At 38.2% G+C, this 24,294-nt stretch overlaps 1 protein-coding gene across 1 annotated transcript; it reads right to left on the bottom strand.

The window, feature by feature from the left end:
* Positions 1 to 416: 416 nt before the first annotated feature.
* On the bottom strand, positions 417 to 22,552 carry LOC127526982 (cytosolic phospholipase A2 gamma-like). Its single transcript, XM_051924235.1, has 7 exons — positions 22,431 to 22,552; positions 15,841 to 15,977; positions 13,000 to 13,219; positions 9,340 to 9,460; positions 8,685 to 8,825; positions 1,193 to 1,246; positions 417 to 511 (listed from the first exon to the last, which is right to left on the bottom strand). The coding sequence occupies exons 2-7, from the start codon at positions 15,930 to 15,932 to the stop codon at positions 417 to 419; spliced, it is 723 nt and encodes a 240-aa protein (XP_051780195.1). The 5' UTR covers positions 15,933 to 15,977; positions 22,431 to 22,552.
* Positions 22,553 to 24,294: the final 1,742 nt, after the last annotated feature.

Below are 24,294 nucleotides of genomic sequence, written 5' to 3'. Positions count from 1 at the left end.
GGGTACATTTTGCACAAACATTAGGAAGTTTTTCTTCACAAAGTGAACCACAGACACTTGGGATAAGGGACCACGTAGTGTGGTGGACAGGAGGACTTTAGGGACTTTTAAAACTCGACTTGATGTTTTTCTAGAAAAATTCAGTGGACAGGACTGGAAAGCTTTGTTATGCTGAATGGCCTGTTCTTGTCTAGATTGTTGTAATGTTTTAATCTTCTACGGTCTTGCTTGCCATTTTCTATTTCATTGAGTTAAACAGATTTAATTCAGTATCACACTATACTTCAGTCATAATATAAAAGTGATTTTAATGGCATATTTCCATAACAGTCCATTTGACGCATGTGGAATTAATTTTGTAACATTACCCACTGTATTAAACCTGCTTATGAGGTGGTGTAAGTTAGAATGCAATTTTATTTTCCTTGCACTGACTCCAGGAAGCCCACTGCGATTGTGTTTAGTCGTAGTCTTGTTAGGCTGCTAGTCCACTGCTCTGGGTCATACTGTACTGCAACAGTTTGAAACCAGAAAGTTAATCTTGTTATTATAAATACATACTGAGGCCAGATCAACACAAGATCATCCTCAGCACATAGCACACTGCAACTGACCCATCATGATTATCCCATATTTATGGATACTAGCACTTTGAGGTCAGCCAGAGTTTGATCTTTGTATTTTCAAACATCCAACTCACTGTGACTAACTTTCTCCCAGAATGTATTTAAGTCAAAAATTCCACATTAGACAGACAAGGAAAACCAAACAGACAGTGGCTGGGCTGGGATTCATCCATGTTGAATTATTAGTTTGCTTATTCTATCTTCTGCTGTGTGTATTTTTTATTATAATCTCATTTACAATTTCATTATTATTGTCTAGCCATTTATACAAAAGGCTGAGTGCACTACAGTACTGGTGACTTGTATGAACATGAGATAAGGAGAGACAATAAATATGAGGGCAAAGGTGTGATAGAAATGGAAGTACAGGGGAAGAGAAAGCGAGGGAGGCCAAAGTGGAGGTGGATGGATAAAGTAAAAGAAGAGCTGAAAGTAAAGAGTCTGACTGGTGAGGAGGTACAGGACTGAGCTGTTTGGAGAAGGCTGATCAGCACATTGGCCTCACACAGAAGTGAGAAAAGATGAAGAGAAGAAGAAGAAGATAACTTCCAGAAATTGTGGCTTACCTTTTAAATAGTTCCACAAGTAAGTGAAATCTCCCATTGCACTTCCCCACAAACCTGAGAAATGAAAAAGAACAAACTTATTAGGTGTTAGATAATAAATCATAAACTGTAGAAGATTAAAATATGAGTAAGGAGAGAAAAAGAAGTTCCTCCCAATTTCTTTTAATTTTCTCTCTTCCCCCAAATTTTTTCTTCTCTTAGACTGATCTTTTCTTCCACTCTTTTTAGGTGCATTTGCATGGAATGTGCAAAGCCCCTATTGCAATAGTCCTGTCTGTCTGTCTGTCTGCATGAAACAACTTATTCTAAAAGGAAATTTGTTGATATGTTGAGATATCTTTAACAGATTACGCTGTATAAAGTTTTGAAATTTCAAAATCTCCCATTGAAAATCATTGGTGAAGCTAAGAACTTGTCTGCCTTAACACAGAGAAATGTTCTGTGTGACTTCAGCTAAGATTTAGTTTACTTCTTCAAATTTACCTTGATAGCACTTACACCAACTTGTATATTTTCCAGTTTTACTCATCTGACAGCTGCTTGTCAAGTTAGTCAAAACTCTGCAGTAGATGCACAACACACAAGCTGCATGTAGAGACACACACACACACACACACACACACATAAGTCACCTATCTGGAAATGTGTGAAAGAGTAAAGAAATTCTATAAACGCTGCCCATAGACTGACCTACCATGTCCTCTGCATTTATGTTACAGTATAAAATCCCTTACGGCTGCATTGTCTGAACAATTTTAATTTGCACAACAGACATTATCAACTTGTATCTAAAAGGTGTGTAAACTAATAAATTTCACAATTAGATATTGGGTTGGAAAAGGAACTGCAGTTTACATCCAGGGAAAAGATCAGAGGCATGGGGCATATAACAAGAACCACAATGTGTTTAGCAGTTTCTTCAGTGCACAAAGGGCTGAGTGCTTCAAATAGCAAAGATGGAGTAGATCTACAGCGTGTGCCATTCTGAAACAGGTGCATTGTAGTATATTGTTTGACAAAGAGTTGGGGGTATGGCCTGAAAGGCTGCTTTTCCTTCTGTGTATTTTAAGACTGAAATTAAAATCTTTTAGACACCGTCACCTTTGGTATTCCCATAATACAGTAAATCAGTTCTTAGATATTTAGATTTCATAAATCACTGTATGATATAGTAGGTCTGTAGCTTGTGCATTTTAGATAAATAACACACTTACGTTTTTGAGCAAGGTGTAGCTACCATGGCAGTGTGACTGGAGGAAGATATGGGAGTGGGTGATCCCACATTCACATGTGCATTTGCAGGACTGATCTGTTCCCTCCTTAGTGCTGGAGCCATGATGCACCTGCATCCCACAAGGTTTTAAAAGGAAACCAAGGCATGAGGGCAAGGTGAAAAAGAAAAACTCAATGAGGATTGCAGATTAAAGGAAAAGAGAGAACAGGAATGGGAAGGAGCCGGTGAAGTATGAGAGGGGAAGCAGGTAGATGGGAAATTAAGCCCTGTGTGACGAGCAAATGGCCAGATGCTCAAGAGAGGAGCAAAGGGGCCGCACCTGACTGAGCACCCTTAGGAGCAGGCCTTAGGGTGGCTCCCACAGAAGCCCAGTGAAATGTGGTGTGGAGGGACAAGGACCAAAGCTCGGCATGGTGCCTCTGAATGCCAAGAGACTGTAAACAGGAACCCGAGCAGGAGTTAAGGTTTTTTCTGCGTCTGTTGGTGAATGTCTCCTCATTTCCTCCTCCAAGGAAACGTCATATTTAGAGAGTCACACCAAGGCTTGTGGTTTTTAAAGATGGATAATTTTTGCTCTTGTTTTAAAGGATTATTTATTTAATGAACATTTTAATCTCCACCAATGTTTGTCATGGATTATTTTTAATTTATTTATTCAATGAAACACTACACTGTTTGTACCCTTGTTTGACTTTATTTGTAATAAAAGCGCTAAGCACTTGACCTATGCCTTTCTGCTGTGTGTGTCCTCGTTTGCCTGGCTCTTCCTCGGGTATGTTATTGACAGTTTGGTTTCAAGTGGCTCCTGGAAGCAACCAGGAGTGTGGAGCTGTCACGGCCAATTACACACCGTGTTTCAACAAATATTTGTAACAGCCGACCCCTTACTCAGACCGGCCACTTCACTACCAAGACTTATACATTGGATTACCTGAGGTTTCTTACTCTAATAACAAGCAGTACTCCTTACACGACAAAATAACCGGAAACAGTTATATTGGAAACTGATATATTGGAAAATAAAAGACAGACAAACATTCAATAATAAATATATATGTGTGCGCAAACCACCACTTATCCCAAAAGCACCAGTGACTAATTACTATATATAATAAGGCAAATATTTCCATTAAACCCTCCCTTGCCCCTAAACAATGAACAAAAGCAAACAACACAAATACAAACATGGATCTGATAAACACAGCAGTTGAAAATGTGGCGAAAAATGTGTCCCAAAATAAGTCCAGCGGTATTGAAAACTGGCTGTGGTGATATTGTGCTTCCTCCCGACAACAAAACGACCTCACCGTAAACGTCCTGGCAATGGTTGGAATGAATTCGAACCCTGGGGTTCCTCAGCTCTGGCTGTCATGATGTAGGATCAGATGATGAAAAAAGCAAGCAGTGGACTAAAGCAATGATCAGCAGTGACGACTTGATAAGTGGATGGTTATATTGTCCTCTCTCTCTCTCTCTCCTTGCTTCTCGACTGTCCTCTTTCACCTTTGCTCCTCTTTTTTAAATGTAAAATGTCCTGGATGTACCTGGTGTGTAAACAGGTATTTCCGTCTCTGGGCTATGGTCTCACTCAATCATCCTTACCCTCTGCACTTACGGGAACAACATTCACTGATGCACACATAACGGACAGTAAACGGGACGATAAAAACAAAACGCACTCAGCACAAACATAGTAAATATTATTATGTAGCCCCGCTACATATTAATAGATCGACAGAGAATTTATTTCAGGTGCTTGTCTTCTTTCATGGAGTAATACAGATTGTGATTTTATGCTGGCTTTCTCATTTCCTTTTCATAGTTGTTTTTCTTTGGGTTATTCCATTTTATTGTTCATATAGTATGAGTCAGACTTTAGTTTGTTTAACTGAGTGGTGTTATATTATTAACTAAGATCGAGAAAGATGGGATTGTTTTTATTGCACTAAACACCTTTTAGGTGTTTATTGGGGTTTTTATATTTTTGGGATCACTTTTGTTTAAAAGAACACTTAGTCACAGACCTTCCACAACTATTAACAGCACATCAATCAATGTTTTCTGTATGTGAAGTTGTTGAAGTTCATAAACTACACAAAATACAGCATGGAGGACACTGGATGTTTTTGGACTGTGGACAAACTAAAAGCTGGCAAATTCAAGGGGCAAGGGAGATCTGTGAAAATAAATTGTAAATGCATTCTATGTCGTGTTATAAATCAAAATTATTCATCTTTGCAATGTGGCCTACTAAAATAAGTATACTTTAGAATGGTCAGAGGTGGCTTAAATGGGACATATTTCTCTTAATTTTGCGTTATTCAGTATGATTCCTTTGAATCCTTTCTCATCACAAGAACTTTTACCAGTGCATCAAAATCTCTTAATATGACACACTGCATAGAGAAGAATAACCATTTTACTGATGCTTTGTAAGTGTTATTAAGAGCAAAAAATGCCTTTGTTAAGGTCTTGTTACACACTAATACTGTAAATGCATTTTTGCATTACCTATAGTATTACCAACTTTCTAAGCAATATGAGCAATAAAACACCCCTGTGTACAAAAAATGTGATAGTCTTAAACAAAGAAAAGAGAAGCTCAAAAACACAAAATTGAGCTGTTGTCATTCTTTGTCAATCGCTAGGAGAACTTTAGAAGTTTAATGTCTATTCAGATGAAGGAGTATTTGAACTGGTATCTTTTTTCCTTGGAAACGTGAACCTGTAACGTAATGGTTCACAACTAAAATCGTGAATGTACAGTAGTGTGTGAGTTTTGTCTGAGAGAATACACTCTCCCTATCTCAGTACTAGCTTATTAATACGGTTAATCAGATTTAAGTTAAGCACTTTGAGCTGCCTTGTTTGTATGAAAATGTGCTATATAAATAAATGTTGTTGTTGTTGTAATTTGTGGGAACTTGCTGTTTAACTACGTCATTTAACAGTTAGATTTATGGGCAGAGTTTAAAGAGTGGCCTTGCTGCACCCCCAAAAGACGCACTAGGTTACTAAAATAAATCTCCATTAAGGATATTTTTTCTTGGAAGTTTTTTTAAGGCCAAAGTTAAAGTAAATATGTTAATAATCATCAAATACAATAATGAAATTCATCCTACCCTAAGAAACCTTTTCATTAGAACCTTAGAAAAACTTTTGATGAGAACAGGCCATTCAGTCCAACTAAGCTCACCATTCCTATCCACCTAATTCCTCCAAAACAACAGCAAGTGGAGTTTTAAATGTCCCTAATGTCCTACTGTCTACCACTCTACTTGGTCACTTATTCCATGTGTCTATGGTTCTCTGCATGAAGAACAGCTTCCTAATGTTTGTGTGAAATTTACCCTCAACAAGTTTGTAGCAGCGCTACTTAAATTTGCCTACAACTCCCAGCAGCCCAGGCAGGATTATGCTATTGGGCAGATTCAGAGGGTGCAGGGTTGCTGGGAAGAAGGTTAATTAGATAGGCACTTTTAAAAGGAACCAAACAGACAGCTAGGAGATTGCGATTAACATCGTGTAATTGTCTCTACGCATCACACAAACTGTTGGATTACAGCTTCAACTACCGTGGATTACAGTTTCCTCGTAATGTATGTGCTGTCCTGTGCCTGCTTGTCCATGTGGTTTTGTCTTGATACTTTTTCATCTGGGGAGTGCTCCCAGTCACATTGAATCTTCAGGCTGCAATGGGTACATGGTAGGACAAAACTTTACGTTTCCTTCAGAGGGCTGTTCACAGGGTTTTTCAATCCACATCCCATCACCATGAGTTTCTATTGTACTAGACTGTTTTGGACTTTATTGTAAGTGTTAATTGTTTACTGTAACCCAGCCACAGGAGATGCACAAACCTGTATGTTTCTTCCTGCAGGTTCCAAGCCCAGATAAATGGGGAGGGTTATGTCAAGAAGGGCATCCTGTGTAAAATTTTGCCAGATCAATATCCGGACAACAATACAGATTTCCATATCAAATTGGTTGAAGCATGGGTTAACATTGGAGACCACTAGTACTGTTAGCCAACAGGGTACTGGTGGAAATTGGGCTATTATTATTATTGGCAGAAGATGGGAAAGAAGAGTAGGGAGACGTGTCCGGAGACAGGAGGAGAGGAGGAAGGTAAAGAGAGAGGAACTGAGGGTAGGAACTTTGAATGTTAGCAGTATGACTGGCAAGGGGAGAGAGTTAGCGGATATGATGGAGAGAAGGAAGGTTGATATATTATGCGTGTAAGAGACTAAATGGAAGGGGAGTAAGGCCAGGTTGATCGGAGGTGGATTCAAATTGTTCTATCATAGTTTGAAAGAGAAATGGTGGAGTTATTCTGAAGGAACAGTATGTTAAGAGTGTTTTTGAGGTGAAAAGAGTATCAGACAGAGTGATGATTATGAAGCTGGAAAATGAAGGTGTGATGATAAATGTTGTTAGTGCATATGCCCCGCAAGTTGGGTGTGTGATGGATGAGAAAGAAGATTTCTGGAGTGAGTTGGATAAAGTGAAGTACCCAAGGGACAGAGAGTGGTGATTGGAGCGTATTTCTTTACTGTGTAGTGTATGTAAATAATTATTACCGTCAAGGAACTGAGGAGGGCATTTGCATACATGTTTTTGTGCAATATTGTTTATTTCTCTTCACTATTTCATGAATATAGTCTTTATTTATTGATTTATTGAGCCGCTTATCAATGTCTGTGTGAGTCAGTATGTGTGTGCCAGGGTCAAGGCTGAATGTGTTCCTGGGGTCCCCACAATAAAATAAACAAATCACAGACGGTGCAGATCTTAGCATTCTTCCATCTGCTGCATTTTCCAGATGTTTCCCTGTATTCTTGATGAACTCATTTTATAGTCACGGTCTTGATCCACTGGACTAATTCCCTTCATAATTTTAAACACTTCAGCCGTGTAATTTTTTAATTTCCTTTTGCTTAAACTGAAAGGGCTCAGTGCTTTTAATCTTTCTTTGTACTTCATCCCCTGTAGTCCTGGAATCAACCTAGTCGCTCTTCTCTGGACTTTTGCTAGGGCTGCACACAGTACTCCAGATGAGAACTCAGCAGTGTGTTATAAAGCTTGAGCATAACCTCCTTGGGCTTGTACTTTACACATTAGGGTGCTATATAACCTGACATTCTGTTATCCTTCTTAATGGCTTCTGAACTGTCTAGCAGCTGAGAGTGTCACATCCACTATGACTCCTAAATCCTTCTCATAAGGTGTACTTTCAATTTTCAGACCCCCATTGTGTATTTAAACCTGACATTTCTACATCCTACTTATAATACTTTTCATTTACTGGCATTAAATTTCATCTGCCAGAAATCTGCCCAAGCCTGTATTCTGTCCAAGTCCCACTGTGATGATTCAATTGATTCTTGATTATCTGACAATTCTCCTGGCTTGGTATCATATGCAATATTAACCAGCAGCCCCAGCACAGACCCCAACTAAACACCACTCTTAACTTCGCCCAATTCTGATAAAGTTCCTCACATCATCAACCTTTGCTTCCTGTATTTTAGCCAATTCCACACCAATCTACACACCACACCCAGAGCTGTCACTTCTTGTAGTTTGATGCCCATCCCCTCATGTGGCACCATATCAAATGCCTTCTGAAAGTCCAGATAAATAATCTCATATGCTCTACTCTGATCGAATCCTTTTGTTGTGTTGTGTGGAAGCTGGAATCTATCCAAGAAAGCATCAGGTTCAACGTAGTCCATCACAAAGTGAACACACACACATACCAGGGTCAATTTTAGCATTGCCAATCCACCTAATCTACATTTCTTTTAAAACAGTTAACAATCAACCCCAGAATGCACCAGACTTTTATACCATACAGACATTTTCTAACTTTGTTTACAAAATAAAAAAGGGCTTATTTTGCGACAATTACAATAAGCAGACAAGCAAACAAACAAAAAAGTTTTTCTGTTATTTCAGTATTGTCAATGGTGTATTTTATCGGAATTTTAAAGATTTAAATGTATTGTTCTGATATTTAGTTTATATTTTAACTTTATATTACCAACAATATATGATTTTGACTTCAGATATAATGTAAATATGTGGTAGTAAAGTTGTTATTCTAAAAAAATGCAATTATTTTTTATGGGATCCTATAGCCTAAATGTCAAACTGCACTCGTGATTTGATTTTTCTTATTTTTATTGCTTGACATTACATTTTTTAAAGCAAGCCAGAAGAACATAAATTGAGAAACAATCTAATCACATTATTTACCTTGTAGTAGGCACATATCAGGCTCTGAATGATGTTCTTTCTTAACCCCGTTTTCAAATTTGCTCCCAAAGTCACTCGTTTCAACAAATATTCCATAACATGGAAAGCCACATTCATGGGGAGTGAATTCAAACCAGATTTCTATCATAGAAGAAAAACAAAAATAAATAAATGAATAAATAAATAAATAAAATAAATAAATAAATAAGGAGAAATGGAGATATTTTTATCATCAATGTGATTATAATTTATCTGCCCTTTATATGTGTTAATGTTTTTTCTGGCTTTCAGATAAAGTTCTTTTAATGGGGTCTGTGTAGTCAGAAGATTTTAAAATCTCAATATACATCCTACCAATTCAATATGGACTCTTGCTTTGATGGATTCTATTTTGTAAATGAAAAGAATTCAAAGTCAGAGAGGTACTTGCCTAAAGGAAACTGATGAGAAATGGTGTTTATAATTCGTTTGACTATTTACAAATCCTTTTTGGGCTTTATGCACTGACAATTTCTCTGAGCTACATGTCTTATTCTCTTTCTCTGGACTGTATTGCCTACTTCCTACTGATACACCTGCCTCAAGTGTCCAGTCTTATTTGCAGTCTCTCACCCTTCCATGTTTCACTTCACTGTATCCCTCTGTTTTCCCTTACCTGGAGGATGGGGTTCCTCTCCTGAATCAAAGGTGTCCTTATCAATTGCAGCATACACTGGGTATGGGTTTTGTCCACTGTTCGCAGATTCTTGATGCTTTGAAAGCGGAGAAGTATTTTCCTGAAAATGCAGTGAACACTGTTTTATAGTACAAAATAACATACATTTTACACTAAATGTATATTATTATTATTATTAGTAGTAGTAGTAGTAGTAGTAGTAGAAGTAGTAGCAGTAGTAGTAGTAGTAGTAGGCCTGATGTGTGCCTACTTCAAGGTAAGTAATTTATTTATAAGCTCCTTTCAAGGTACCCAAGGACACGCTACAATAATATACATAAAATCAAATAGTCCAATATACAAGCAAAATTAATGAGAACAACAAAAGGCAATATTAAAAACATAGGTTATAAGTTTAGATTTAAAAACAGAAAGTGAGGTACGTGTAAGGCGCTCCAAAGGTAGGACATTCCATAGCCGTAGCCCTGATACACTAAAAGCTCGATCTCCCATACTGCACAATCTGCACAGTGGAATGGTTAACAGCCAGGAGTCAGAAGAACGAAGTGAGCGCGATGGAGTATAGGGACAGCTAAGGTGAGGCCCGACCATGAAGAGCATTAAAAAACTAAAAGGAGAAGTTTAATACTGAATACAGAAGGGAACAGGTAACCAATGCAATTTTAGAAGTGTAGGAGTAAAATGTTCCCAGGATTTTAAAAGGGTAACCACTCTTGCTGCTGAATTTTGTACATATTGTAACTTGTTTAGGCTTCGAGCAGGGATTCCAGACAACATTGCATTGCAATAGTCAAGGTGACAAAAGCATGGATGAGTGTCTCAGTTGCAGTATTAGAGAGCAATGGATGTAGCCTTGAAATTTACATAAGGTGGAAAAGGGCAACCTTGGTAAAATTGTTTATTTGAGGATCAAAGCAGGGTGTGGGATCAAGAATAACACCAAGACCTTTAACTTGTGCAGACAAAGATGTAATAAAGTGAGGAATTTTTACTGAGAAATTGTCTATTTTCTTTAAAGTGTCTTGAGATGCAATGGTTAAAGCCTCAGTTTTATCATCACTATTTAGTCTGAGAAAGTTTTCAGACAACCAGTGTCTGCTGTCTGCCAAACATGCAACCAATGCAGGAGGAGGTGATGTGTACATAAACCCTTTGTGTATATACATCTGTGAATCATCAGCATAACAATGGAACAGTAGAATATAATGTTTACTAAGGGCACCGAGAGGAAGCATATAAATGATAAAAAGCAGAGGGCCAAGAACTGATCCCTGAGGGACACCCAGGAGTAAATAGGATGGGTCAGACCTAAACCTACCAATATCAAATTGAAGATTGTCCTCAAGGTATGATTTAAGCCATGCAAGAGCTTTGCCAGCAATATGTAACTCATTCTCAAGTCTAAACAAAAGAACGTCATGATGGGCCGTATCAAGAGCAGCAGTGAGGTCTAAAAAGATCATTAGTGTTAAAAGACCACAATCAGCTGCGATTAGGAGATCATTAGTCACCTTGACGAGTGCTGTCTCTGTGTTGTGATTGGCCCTAAAACCAGACTCAAATTCCTCAAAAAGGTCATTATAGGCAAGATGGTCTTTTGAATGGCCCACAACAGCACGTTTTAGTATCTTACTAGGAAAAGAAAGGTTTGAAATTGGTCTATAGTTTATAAAATCCTCAGGGTCAAGTCCAGGTTTTTTGAGGACAGGTGCAACAACAACTGTCCTTAGGCTGGAAGGGACCAGGCCAGTACAAAGAGATGTGTTGATGATACTGGTGATACAAATAAGAAGAAAAAGCAGAGCAGCTTTAACCAAAACAGAAGGCATGGGGTCAAGAATACCAATAGTTGGCCTGGCGGTCATGACAAGCTTATGGAGTGTAGGATCGTCAAACAATTGGAAGCTACATAAACAGCTGCCAGTTAAGATAGCGGATGACAGATTTGACTAGACAAATGGACCTTTTTGAAATTCAGAATTAATCAGATCAATCTTATTATTAAAAAAAGGACAGACATTTCTGACCAAGGTCAAAGGAGGCACATAATCAGAGATGGATAAATCAATACCATATAAATTAACAGGAGTAATACCAAAGGTAGTAGGAAAATTGACATGTTGAGTAAGATCAAAGCACTGAAGCACAAGGAGAAAATCGGCCATTGTAGCTTTTACAGAATTTACAGAGTCTACATGTAAGTTAAGGCTTTTTTCATCAAGATACCATTAAATTGTCTTAAAAATTGAACAATACATTACTAGTGTTGCTAATGGCTGTTACTGTTTAAAAGTACTGATTTTCAATTTATTATTCACATAGGAGTGTCCTCCTCCTTCGCTTATCCTTAATCATCCATCCATCCATCCATCCATTTTCCAACCCGCTGAATCCGAACACAGGGTCACGGGGGTCTGCTGGAGCCAATCCCAGCCAACACAGGTCACAAGGCAGGAACCAATCCTGGGCAGGGTGCCAACCCACCACAGGACACACACAAAGCAAGCACACACTAGGGCCAATTTAGAATCGCCAGTCCACCTAACCAGCATGTCTTTGGACTGTGGGAGTGCCCGGAGGAAACCCACACAGACACGGGGAGAACATGCAAACTCCACACAGGGAGGGCCCGGAAAGCGAACCCGGGTCCCCAGGTCTCCCAACTGCAAGGCAACAGCACTACCCACTGCGCCACCCTATCCTTAATCAGTCATGTTTAAATACTAATTTGTTATTAGGGAAACCTCTGAAATTACATTAGCATTGTTGAAACTTGTTATTCTGTTCACTTGTGCTGCAAGGTACGTTTATTCCTAAAATTAAGATCTTGGATTCAAAAAATGGCCAAAACGAGACAGCTTTCTCAAGAAACACGTCCATCTGTTGTATGTTTGCAGAATGAAGGTTATTGAGAGATTGCCAAGTAATTGAAGTTTTCATACTAAGGTGTTTGTTTGCTGTCTTGACAGAAGAGGGCACACTGGATCTAACCAGGGTCATGAAAGTAGGGGAAGACCCAGATGGGTTACTTACAGAAGAGGAGAATGATAGCAGAGTGTGTAGTGTGAGAAACAACCACCTTACAGGTCCTCAGTGGGCTTCTTCATTAAATACATGGCAAATGTCAGTGTCATCTACAACAGTAAAAAGTCATCTACAGGATGCTAACCATAATACACTTTTCCAGTTATCTTTCTTCTAATGCTTTTGTTCTTTTTCCCATTTTAACTTTTTTTCATTTTACTTGCCAGTTTCAGCTGTGGTTTTTTCTTTGAAGCTCTGTGTCTTAGTCCAGCCTCCTAGAGTCACTGGAGAAAGCCAAGTAGGCATCTGTACATATTTGTGTTTGTGCGTGTTTAAATTCAACACATACTGCACATGCAATCATTCTTGAATGCACAGTTTTTTGGAGGACAAATGAGAGTCCCCAAAAATATCCTACATTCTGAACCCTTGTTTTCCAGTGCAGGGTGATAAAAGCAGAGTCCTATCCCAGTGTCTATGGCCACAAGACAGGAATCAAGCCTGGACAGAATAAAGATCACCACGGGCCAACAAAATAAACTATTTAGTTGTTTTAAGTGCTGTCTGCAGGAAAAGTAAAGATAAAATGCACATTCCAGAAAAAATATATCTTACTGTTCCAATAAGATAACTGACAATTGCTGCCCAGATGTCTGTTAAAGAGTAGACTTCTTTTGAGGCAGCTTTCACCATTCTCTCCCAAAGATGTCCTTTTTCAAAGATCAACTCTTTAACGTACTCCCAAGAAAAGTCCTCTCCCACAAGTTTTTCAGAGATATCTTTAGTAGGTAATTTTGCGGACCAATCGACGTTTTCATATAACTGACTCATAGCCCTAAATGAAGAGAAAACAGAGATATTATTGACTTTTTACAATAAAAAACAGGGTAATGTTCTGTACTGAGAATACTGTAAACTGACAGATGTCAGGTGATGGATCACAGTCTATTCCAGGTCAAACCTGCAATGCCCAGAGTGAACTCTTCCAGCTATGTGTGCAATGTCTGCCTGCAAGCAATGTAAAGCAATGCACCTCCCTGGTGAGATCAGTTGAGTTCTTTCACTCACTAATCCACGCCATACTGCACAGCACCTCCTCTACACTCCCACCATCCACAGTGCAAATCCTGATGACTACACCAAGAGTATTCTTGCACAATTAAACCATGAACCATCCAAGGTCGCACATTTTACACTGTGGCAACTACCAGTGATCAACTGCAAACCCACAATGATTGAATTACAAAATCCCTCTGAAGACATTTCTCTGCAGTGTTACAGAAGAACTACAGTAATTGCAGAATTCAAAGTGGAGCACGCTCTAGTGACACCGGCTGATCTGTCACTCTCACACATTCCGCCGCTGTTCTGCGCAGCATGTCCTCTACTGTACACTCCATCCATTCACAGTGAAAATCCTGATGACTACATAACAGCAAGTGTACTTTCACGTAGTCACATCACAATCCATCACAGGTCACACATTTTACACATTTGTGCTAACTGACGATGGTCAGCTGTGAATGCTTGGATTTCAAAGGCCCTCAAAAGCAGGTTCTCTGCAGTGTAAAGAAGAACTCTATATATAAATGTTTGCACAAAGACATAAAATATGGGATCATTTATGGCTGAAGTAAACTGCTCCAAAAAATTAAAGGAACACTTTGAAAACACATCAGATCTCAATGGGAAAAAAAATCTTGCTGGATATTTCCACTGATATGGACTGAAATGGTAATGTGTTAGGAACAAAAGGATGCCACATCGTTTGATGGAAATGAATACAGAGGGCTGAATTCAAAGACACCCCGAAAATGAAAGTGAAAAAATGAAACTGCAGGCAGGCATATCCATTTGGCTGAAATTTCATTGCAGCAAATGAAATGAAATCATACTCAGAAATTTGTATGGCCCCCACATGCTTGTATGCATGCCTGACAACGTCGGGGGGGAGGGGGGCATGCTCCTAATGAGACAATGGATTGTGTCCTGGGGGATCTCCTCCCAGATCTGGACCAGCGCTCCTGGAGAGTCTGAGGTGCAACCTGGTGGCATTGGATGGACTGAAACATAATGTCACAGAGCTGTTTTATTGGACTGAGGTCAGGTGAACGTGGGGGCCAGTCAGTGGTATCAGTTCCTTCATCCTCCAGGAACTGCCTGCATACTCTCACCAGGCATTGTCGTGCACCAGGAGGAACCCAGGACCCACTGCACCAGCATAAGGTCTGACAATGGGTCCAAGGATTTCATCGCGATACCTAAGGCAGTCAATGCACCGTTGTCTAGCCTGTAGAGGTCTGTGCGTCCCTCCATGGATATGCCTCCCCAGATGTTACAGGCAGCTTAACTTTCTCCACGGCTTCTCCAGACACTTTCATGTCTGTCACATGTGCTCAGGGTGAATCTGCTCTCATCTGTGAAAAGCACAGGGCGCCAGTGGTGGACCCGCCAATTCTGGTATTCTATGGCAAATGCCAATCAAGCTCCATGATGCCAGGCAATGAGCACAGGACCCACTAGAGGACGTCAGACCTTCAGGCCACTCTCATGAAGTCTGTTTCTGATTGTTTGGTCAGAGACATTCACACCAGTGGCCTGCCTGCTGGATGTCATTTTGTAGGCTCTGGCAATGCTCATCCTGTTCCTCGTTGCCCAAAGTAACAGATACCGGTAGGTCCTGCTGATGGGTTAAGGACCTTCCACCGCCCTGTCCAGCTCTCCTAGAGGAACTGCGTGTCTCCTGGAATCTCCTCCATGGCCTTGAGACTGTTCTGGGAGACACAGCAAACCTTCTGGCAATGGCATGTATTGATGTGAGAGAGAAGTTGGACTACCTATGCAACCTCTGAAGGGTCCAGGTATGGCCTCATGTAGTGACACTGACCATAGCAAAATGCAAAACTAGTGAAAAAACAGTCAAAAAGATGAGAAGGGAAAAATGTCCGTGACCTCCCTCCACCTGTTAAACCATTCCTGTTTTGGGGGTCACCTCATTGTTCTCCTCTAGTGCAGCTGTTGTTAATTTCATGAACACTAAAGCATGTGAAACTGATTTACAAATCCCTCTGCTAATTAACTGACCAGATCAATAGCCCAGAAGTTTCATTGACTTGATGCTATACTCTGATTAACAAGTGTTTCTTTTTTTAATTATTTTGAGCAGTATATTTATTTAAAAAGAAGCAAAATTGTATTATTTAGCTTTGTATTTAGTTATGTCATTCTTACACTGTCCTCTTTACATTGTGAGATGGCTTTTATTTTATATAAAATGTTTCTGTTTCTTTAAACACCATTATTTTTAAATGATGAATTCTACAGAAAAGGTTGGATTGATTGACTGAAAAACTAACAACAAGTCGAAACAGATGTTTTGAGACTGGATATTATTTTGAGGTATTCATTTAGTAAGAATCAATGGAAGCAAGTTAAAATATTTTTCAGTGTCCTCACCAAGTTGATCCAGACACTCCACAAATGTATGTCACACAGTTTAACAGTCCAGTTTCCTGAAGACCTTCCATTGAGCCCAGCAGACTCAACATGGCTCGGATACCACCTCCCGAGCCCAGCACGGCGACGACAGGAACCTGTTTGAAAAATAAAAAACAAAACGCAAACAGTGAATTTCTCAAGTACAAAGAATTCATTAAATGGGCACATAGACAGAAATCAAGTATGTACCATATGTACTTAGTTAGACCTTCTTCACATTTCTGTATTTTTATGTGTCTGATAATAAAGGTAAATGATAAATGACAAGTTGCTGAATTATACTGTATGATATATGAAGTGAGCCAGCTAGTCAATAAGTGAAGGATTCTTTTGTTATCCATTATCAAATTTAATTTTGACCATGGAAGCTGCTGCCAGTCCTGTCAGCAATGGGCACACGGCAGGAACCAACTTTGGTTATTGCCCACCCATATAAACAGAAACTGCACAGGGTTGCTTACAGTACATCCAGACCATTTAGATTCACTAAGCAAATTAACCTGCACATTTTTGAGATATGGTAGGAAACTGGAATACCTTAAAAACAAAAACAAAAAATAATGAACATGGGGAAAACATACTGTACACCAATGATCATATTCTGCTAAAAAAAAACTGCAAACTGCCATTTGCAATGTCTCTGGAGACAAACATTTTTTGAACTTCTGAGTTTAGTCATTTCTGGACCAGAATACTTTCTGATTTTCTGGTTTTGATATCCCACAAGTTATTAAGATCGGGTGTTTTAGCACCAGCCATTGTAAACAAGTGCATAAAATCAAGCTCAGAGCCGTGAAATCTCCATTGACAAACATTGGGTTGCATTCAAGAGCTCAGTGATTTTAAATGTGGCAGCGTCATAGGATGCCTCCTTTACCACAAGTCAGTGCGAGGAATTTCTTGTCTGCTAGATTTGCAGACTCACAGATTGGCGTCAACGAGTACTGAAGTGCATTTTGTGCAAAAGTCAAATTTTCACTGTTGCTTGCTTCACAACAGAGTATCAAACTGCCTTTGGAAGCAACATCAGCACAAGACTGGAGTGCCAGCAGCTTCATAAAATGTGTTTCCTGCACACAAGTTTAAGATCTAAATGCTTAATGGGAAGTGTCGGCTGGTCGTCTGGGGTGGTATAAACGATGTCGTCTGTCATTGGACTCTGGAGCAGTGCAAACATGTTCTCTGCAGAGATTAATCTCACTTTACTATTTGGAAGTCTGATGGACCAACCTGGGTTTGGCATATGCCAGGAGAATGCTACCTTTCAAACTGCATAGATCCTACTGTAAAGGTTAGTGAAGGATAGATCATGGCAGGGTTTGGTCTGGACCAATGGTTTTCACACAGGGGTCCACAGCACTACTGGACAGGTTAATGTTCTAAAAAAAAATCACATTGAGTTTTGAAGATTGACTTTAAATTGCCTCAAATAGTTTTTTTTTTTGATAAATGCAGCTCAAAATATTCTGCAGTCATTGAGTAAAAGTAGTCCTGTATCAATGTAGTTATAGTCAAATGCTGCAGTTTTCCTCCGCTGCGGTGTAGGAATTTTGATGATTAATAATCAATAAGACAGCCACCTAGGAGGATGCCATGATAATGTGGGATTTGAAAAGGAAATTTTAACTTGGTTAATTAATCATCAGTTTTGCCTTTGGCACTCACAGTAATCTATATATATAAAAATGGAATGGGTGGGTCGTCGGGTGGGCTTTTTTTTCATTCCGTCGTTTTTTAGACGTTTTGAAAATGTAGAATGATTATTTGATTTTTTTGTTTTTATTTGATCGTGTCTATGTAGCCGCCGTCGTAATAAAGTATCGCTAAAATCGTCATTTATCGTAATTTATTTTTGACGTATAACGTTGCCGTCGTCGAGGTCAGTGATACCACTGCAAAAAATCTGCTTACGGTTGAAAGACACGCCCTACTCACTGGACAGTTAAAAACACCAATCAAACTAACGATGACATCAAGTATTACCCAATCAAAAGTAGGAAAGGAGGCATCTTCATAAAATGCGTGTGGGATGATTTGCATGAGACGCTGCTTTAAAAAAAAAATTATAAAAAAAATACGGGATAAATCCCGTCCAGTATTGATTCAAAACGGGACGCGCAATTTCATTCTCAAACGCGGCACGATTCCGTATTTTAAAGGACGGGTGGCAACCCTACAGTACCAGGTAACCACCCATACAATCACATTGTGATTCAGACTAGGAATGCAATGAATGTAATTACCCCGATCTACATACAAGGCAAAAGTCTTGCAACATTCAAAGATGATGGTTTGGGATAAGTACACCATACAACATAAAAGAGCTTATGAAGCCTTGAACCGAAAAAAGCAACATCTCAGAGATCGTAAAAAAAAAAATAGGAGCTAATGTCGTTTTACTCGCTGTAGATTTTAGTCAAACATTACCAGTTATTTCACGAGGGAGACCAGCAGATCAACTCAACGCGTGTTTAAAATCCATGCTTCTCCCACGCTCGGTTATATGTCGCGTGTTCTCGGGTAGGTGCACCAAAAAATGTATACATTTAAGCATGTAATGGGCAAACAAAAAATGAGGTATACCCGAAGGCACAGCAGTAGTACTTAATGTAACTTTACTTCTTAAATGTTAATGTTTTTACTGTTTAATAATTTATACGCTTCTTATATGTTGTTCAAATTCTTTTATCAAAATACCACTGACAGCGCAATGCACGATAACATCGAGTGAATACACCATACGCATCCGCCCACGGCTGCCCTGCTGTGCGCAGATAGGACTTGATTGTACAATAAAATAAAATAAAGATAAAAAGACTAAAACAATCATCACCCATAAAGCGGATAGTAGACGTGACGTACTATATGTGTACCACATTTCAAGTGTATAGGTGCAACGGTTTACGAGCTACAGGTCATTTAAAATCCTGGACAGACACACAAATTGCCACGGTAGCAAATTACAGAAGAAGATTTTACTGTTTAATAATTTATATTTATATGAAATGTGCTTCTTATATATTACTTCATATTCTCATATGATAATGATGTTAATGTTTATATTGATTTCTGTGTTATTAAAACTGCATGTATGTGTGTATATGTATATATATATATATATATATATATATATACTAGCAAAATACCCGCGCTTCGCAGCGGAGAAGTAGTGTGTTAAAGAGGTTATGAAAAAAAAAAGGAAACATTTTAAAAATAACGTAACATGATTGTCAATGAAAGCCCGTTTCACTCAGTAAGTCTTATGTGTGTGTTTATGTATGTGTGTGTATGTATATGTACATGTGTATATGTAGATATGTATATATATGTATATGTATATAAATGTTTATGTGTGTGTGTATATTATATATATAATATATATATATATATATATATATATATATATATATATATATATATATATATATATATATAAAAGACAGCAACAGTTATAACAATGACAACACAATTACATTGACAATCATGTTACGTTATTTTTAAAATGTTTCCTTTTTTTTTCATAACCTCTTTAACACACTACTTCTCCGCTGCGAAGCGCGGGTATTTTGCTATATATATATATATACGAGCTGTATATACCCGGCATTGCCCGGGGCAGAAGTAACCTAATCGGTCAAACACTTACATATATACCAAAGTAAACCTAATCGGTCAAACAGTTACATATATAAAAAAAGCGAACCTAATCGGATAAACAGCTTCATATATACAGAAGCGAACCTAATTGGTCAAACAGTTATGCATGTGCAGAATAATTTTACAAAGATTATGCGTGTTAACAATCATTAAAAAGAAAAGATTGAGGAACTCTTCTTCTATATGTGATGAAGCTGGATGAAGCTGACTTGATGAAGACGTAGGTGGCATAGATTGGTTTTTCTAAAACAGAAGAAAAAAATGAGTATCTATTATTATTTTAAATTAGAATGAAAATGAGAACCTTCATTAGAGATAGATTATCCGTATTAAAATATGTGCATGAATAAACTTTTGCTAACTCTCTAGCAAAAGTTTATTCATACAAATTGGCATGGGATGGCTTTGTGAAAAAGTAAAAATTACATAAAAATAAATTGAGAATGCGTACTTCGATTTGACTGAGATTATCTGTAATGATGAAAAAAAAGTTTAGTATGTTTTTTTTTTCCATACGGGAAGGATGTAAAACCTTACATAGGCACCCTTCAGCCCGTACTGAAGGGTAGTGTCAGATTCTTACTGACTAAAAAACACCCTTTTTATTCCACAGCTACCCCAAAAACCACTATTAGGCATTACTTTGGGGTGGCAGTAGTTTAGTTATGAAACAGCTGGGTCCTGAAAAAAATCTGTCTTATTAGTGGCTTCATCACATATAGAAGAACAGTTCCTCAGTCTTTTCTTTTTAATGATTGTTAACACGCATAATGTTTGTAAAATCATTCTGCACATTCATAACTGTTTGACCAATTAGGTTCGCTTCTGTATATATGAAGCTGTTTAACCGATTAGGTTTACTTTGGTATATATGTAAGTGTTTGACCGATTAGGTTACTTCTGCCCCAGGCAACGCCGGGTATATACAGCTCGTCTTCTTATATAATACGCTACCGTGGCTTCCGTTTGTCTGTCCAGGACTTTAAATCACCTGTAGCTTGCAAACTGCTTGACCTACTGACCTGAAATTTGGTACACATATACTCCGTGACGTCTACTATCCGCTTTTGGGGTGATGATTGACCTCCAATGTTATTCCTCTTCTTATTGTTATTTTATTTTATTGTAGAATCAACTCTCGGCAGTGGGTAGCATGGCGGCTGTGCAGCACATGTGTATGGGCACTGTTCTCATTCCTACCACCTTCGCCATCACTTCCCCTACCTCTTCATATCTTAAATCATTCTTGAGGCACAGTGAACACTTAAGTGCCAGCTTAAGTGAAAAATGAAGAAAAACGTACTGAGTAATTGCAAGACAAACACTGACTTAATCAGTTTTAACGTGAAAAGAATCCGACGGAAGAAGAGAAGAAGTGGGCAGCTAGGGTGGAGAAAACGAGCTGCTCATGAAGCAACAAGTGCATCAACTTCTGAGCAAATGACTGCTGAACGTACAGAGAAAGAGATGATGATTGACTGCCAGAATCCAAACCGAACAAGAATGACATGCTAAGAGGTGAATGCTGTCTGAATCACACCAACACTAGCAGTCTGCAAAGCCGGTCTCTCTTTCTATCTCTCTGTCTCTCTTGTCTGGTCCATTAATAGTACAATCGTTTTAATTTTAATAAACTTCTTTGCTATGTAATCATTAAAAGGCAGCATGATGTGGTGGTTAAGTCTTTGGATGAAGTAGTGTTTTCAGATCCTACTGCTGACGCTGTGTGACCATGAACATGTGACTTTAACTGCCTGCGCTCCAACTGGAAAAGCTAAAGAAATGTAAGTAATTGTAAGTCTGAAATGTTGTAAGTCACCTTGAATTGAGGTGTTATCCAAATTAGAAATAATAATAGAAATGGCAGACAAATTCTAATGAATATACAATGTGGAAAAAAGATGATTGTTAACAATTATTAATTACAAAATGCATACATTTAACATTTCATTTTAATGTTATTAATATCAATCAACAGAGGACATTTTTTGTTTCAGACAGATTTGCCAACATTCATTAAATGTTGATATTGTTTTTAAAAATTGTTAATAGATGAACAGATAAAATCTGTTTTTCCTGATGGTGTGCTCTTTTTGACACTTATATTGTGGTCTGGTTTGTTTATTATAATTATTATTAATATATAATCTATTTATATATTATTTTTATATAGATAGATAGATAGATAGATAGATAGATAGATAGATAGATAGATAGATAGATAGATAGATAGATAGATAGATAGATAGATAGATACTTTATTAATCCCAATGGGAAATTCACATTCTTCAGCAGCAGCATACTGATACAATAAATAATATTAAATTAAAGAATGATAATATGTGTTTTGCGGTCAGAATAATTTGCTCCACTTTGCATCAATGAGTTTATGTGGTATAGCGGATCTGTGGCTCAAAAAAACCCGAATGTTTTGCAAATCTCTGCTCAAGTAAATATTAGAACATATGAACAATCCAGACAAGAACAGGTCAGTCAGCACAAGAAAGCTCCCCAGTCGTAACATCAGGTCGAGTTTTGAAAGTCCCTAAAGTCCTACTGTCTACCACACCACTTTTTCCGTGTATCTGTGGTTCTCTGTGTCAATACCTCAAGTTCACATTCACCTTTTTTCTTCTGTACTTGCATGGTTTGTAGTAAAGATGTCACTCAAGAGCATGGTGACTAGATGATGAATGTCTAAAAAAGGTGTTTACTGACATTAGGTGACAGGGAGTGGCTAAATGCGTGTTCACAAGCACGTAGTTTTAAGTTGATCTGAGATTTATTAAATCGCCTAGTGTTACCCTAGGTATAAGTACAGATTTATAGTGTTCTCCATAATATTAGGAACAAAGACACATTTCTCTCTGATGTTTCTGCCACTTTCTTACCTCATTTTTTGAAACATTTTTTCCCAGTAGCTGTCCTAGTGCTTCAGCAGCCACTGCCTTTCGTGCATCAACTGCTGAACTCTCTCCAAAAGAAAGCTCATCTGAAATGCGAAGCTCTTTGCTAAAATGAGGGGAAAAAAAATAATTCTGTATTCAGTAACTGCAGTCAAATCCATACAGATTCACAAATTGTATGACATGGGTATTCATCTGAGATCTTCATGGGAGAGACACTCAAAGTTCATAAATAAATAACAAGCCTTTTTAGGCAAATGTAATAGAAAAGTTAACTGAAAATTGAGTTTTTGTATCCTTAACAGCCCACTTTCATAAAAGAACAGTGAAGAAAAAATGTATTTTTATGGATGTTTCTGGTAAACAAGGAAGCATTTAGCTGGTAGGAAAATGGGTTGTGTAAGGCGGTCACCTTTGTCTGCAATTTGGAAAGAAAATAAGTGCTGACAGCATAAAATTAAAGAGGTTATAACATTAGATTAGATTAGATAAACGTTATTAATCCCAGGGGGGATTTAGACCCATACAGCAGCAGAAATATAAAAAACAAAAATACACAAGGCAAAAAAATAGAATTATTCCACACATACAGTGTCCTCTACAATGTTTGGGACAAAGACACATCTATCTTTGACTTATGCCTCTGCTCCACAGTTTAAAATTACAAATCAAACAATTCAGGTGTGATTAAAGTACACCTTGCAGATTTTCATTTAAGGGTATGATAAAACAAACCTGCAGTGCCTGTGGGAAGCTTAAAATTATAATAGAAATGAATGAAGAGGAGAGGTAGATCTTCGACTGAAAACCTTAATCCCATGTGAACACACTTCCTGTTTATGCACTACCGTAGTATTTATCTACTGTATATTTAAACACTAAGGTCTGTGTGTGTGTGTCCGATTCTTCTGAGCAATCTCATTGGTTAGTTTGGCTTTGGTGATGCGAACATGAGAGGAAGTGTGAGTGTAAGACACACAAGGAGGAGTAAAGGCTTAAAAGGCACACTGAGAGTTACCCACCTACAGGCAGGAGGTTTTAAAGAGGACAGGTGGTGAGCAAAGCACCTCAAAATGACAGAGTCTGAAAAGCAGGCCTAATGAAAGTGCCTTTCAAGAGAGATTCAGACACAGGACGACACAGGGGGCTGAAGGTAAACGAAGGGCAAGCAAGAGATATCAAATATTTTAAAATTCAATCTATTACTTGTTTCAACAGGTAACATGGCTAGTTTCACAATATTTTAACAAAAATGTCTGCACTTTGAATATTGTAAGCATATGACTGGATAACTGATATTTGGATCTTCAGTAACTTGAGATTTTGTTCACTGATATATTAATATTGTTTGCTTTTATTCACTATTGGCTCTCTGTGAATTCCTATTGTAACCCATACACGTCCTATTTGTCTAACATTGGATTATAAACTTCATGTGTGGTGTGCTTTTCCTTATGCTTTTCTGTCTTTCTGAACAGACTTTCTCAACTACACTTTATAGCTTTTGATTTGGCTTTGGTAAAAGATAGAAATGATTTTTGGTTACAAACTTTCATTCAGTTTAGACTTCTGATCTACTGACTAAAGGCATAACACTACCAGCTTCTAGCAGCTGCAGCCCTCCCACAATGCTATGCTGATTTGCTTTTTCTTTACATGGTTTGCTCTCCGGCTTTCATAATTTTATCTGTTTTGGTTCCTCTTGCACTTTTAATTGTAAACTTTGGATAGCTGGGCATGCCATCACATGGTAACAAGTGGTTAAAATGGTAACAAGCTAAATGGAGAAATACTGGTCTCTTTTGTCATTTTCATGTTATTGCTAATTAGGAGCCATTAAAAACCAAGA

The sequence above is a fragment of the Erpetoichthys calabaricus genome, chromosome 3 (genome assembly GCF_900747795.2).
Source record: "Erpetoichthys calabaricus chromosome 3, fErpCal1.3, whole genome shotgun sequence".
Taxonomy (NCBI): Eukaryota; Metazoa; Chordata; class Cladistia; order Polypteriformes; family Polypteridae; genus Erpetoichthys; species Erpetoichthys calabaricus.
Note: the sequence above shows the minus strand (reverse complement) of the source record. Positions and strands in the feature narration are given on the sequence as shown.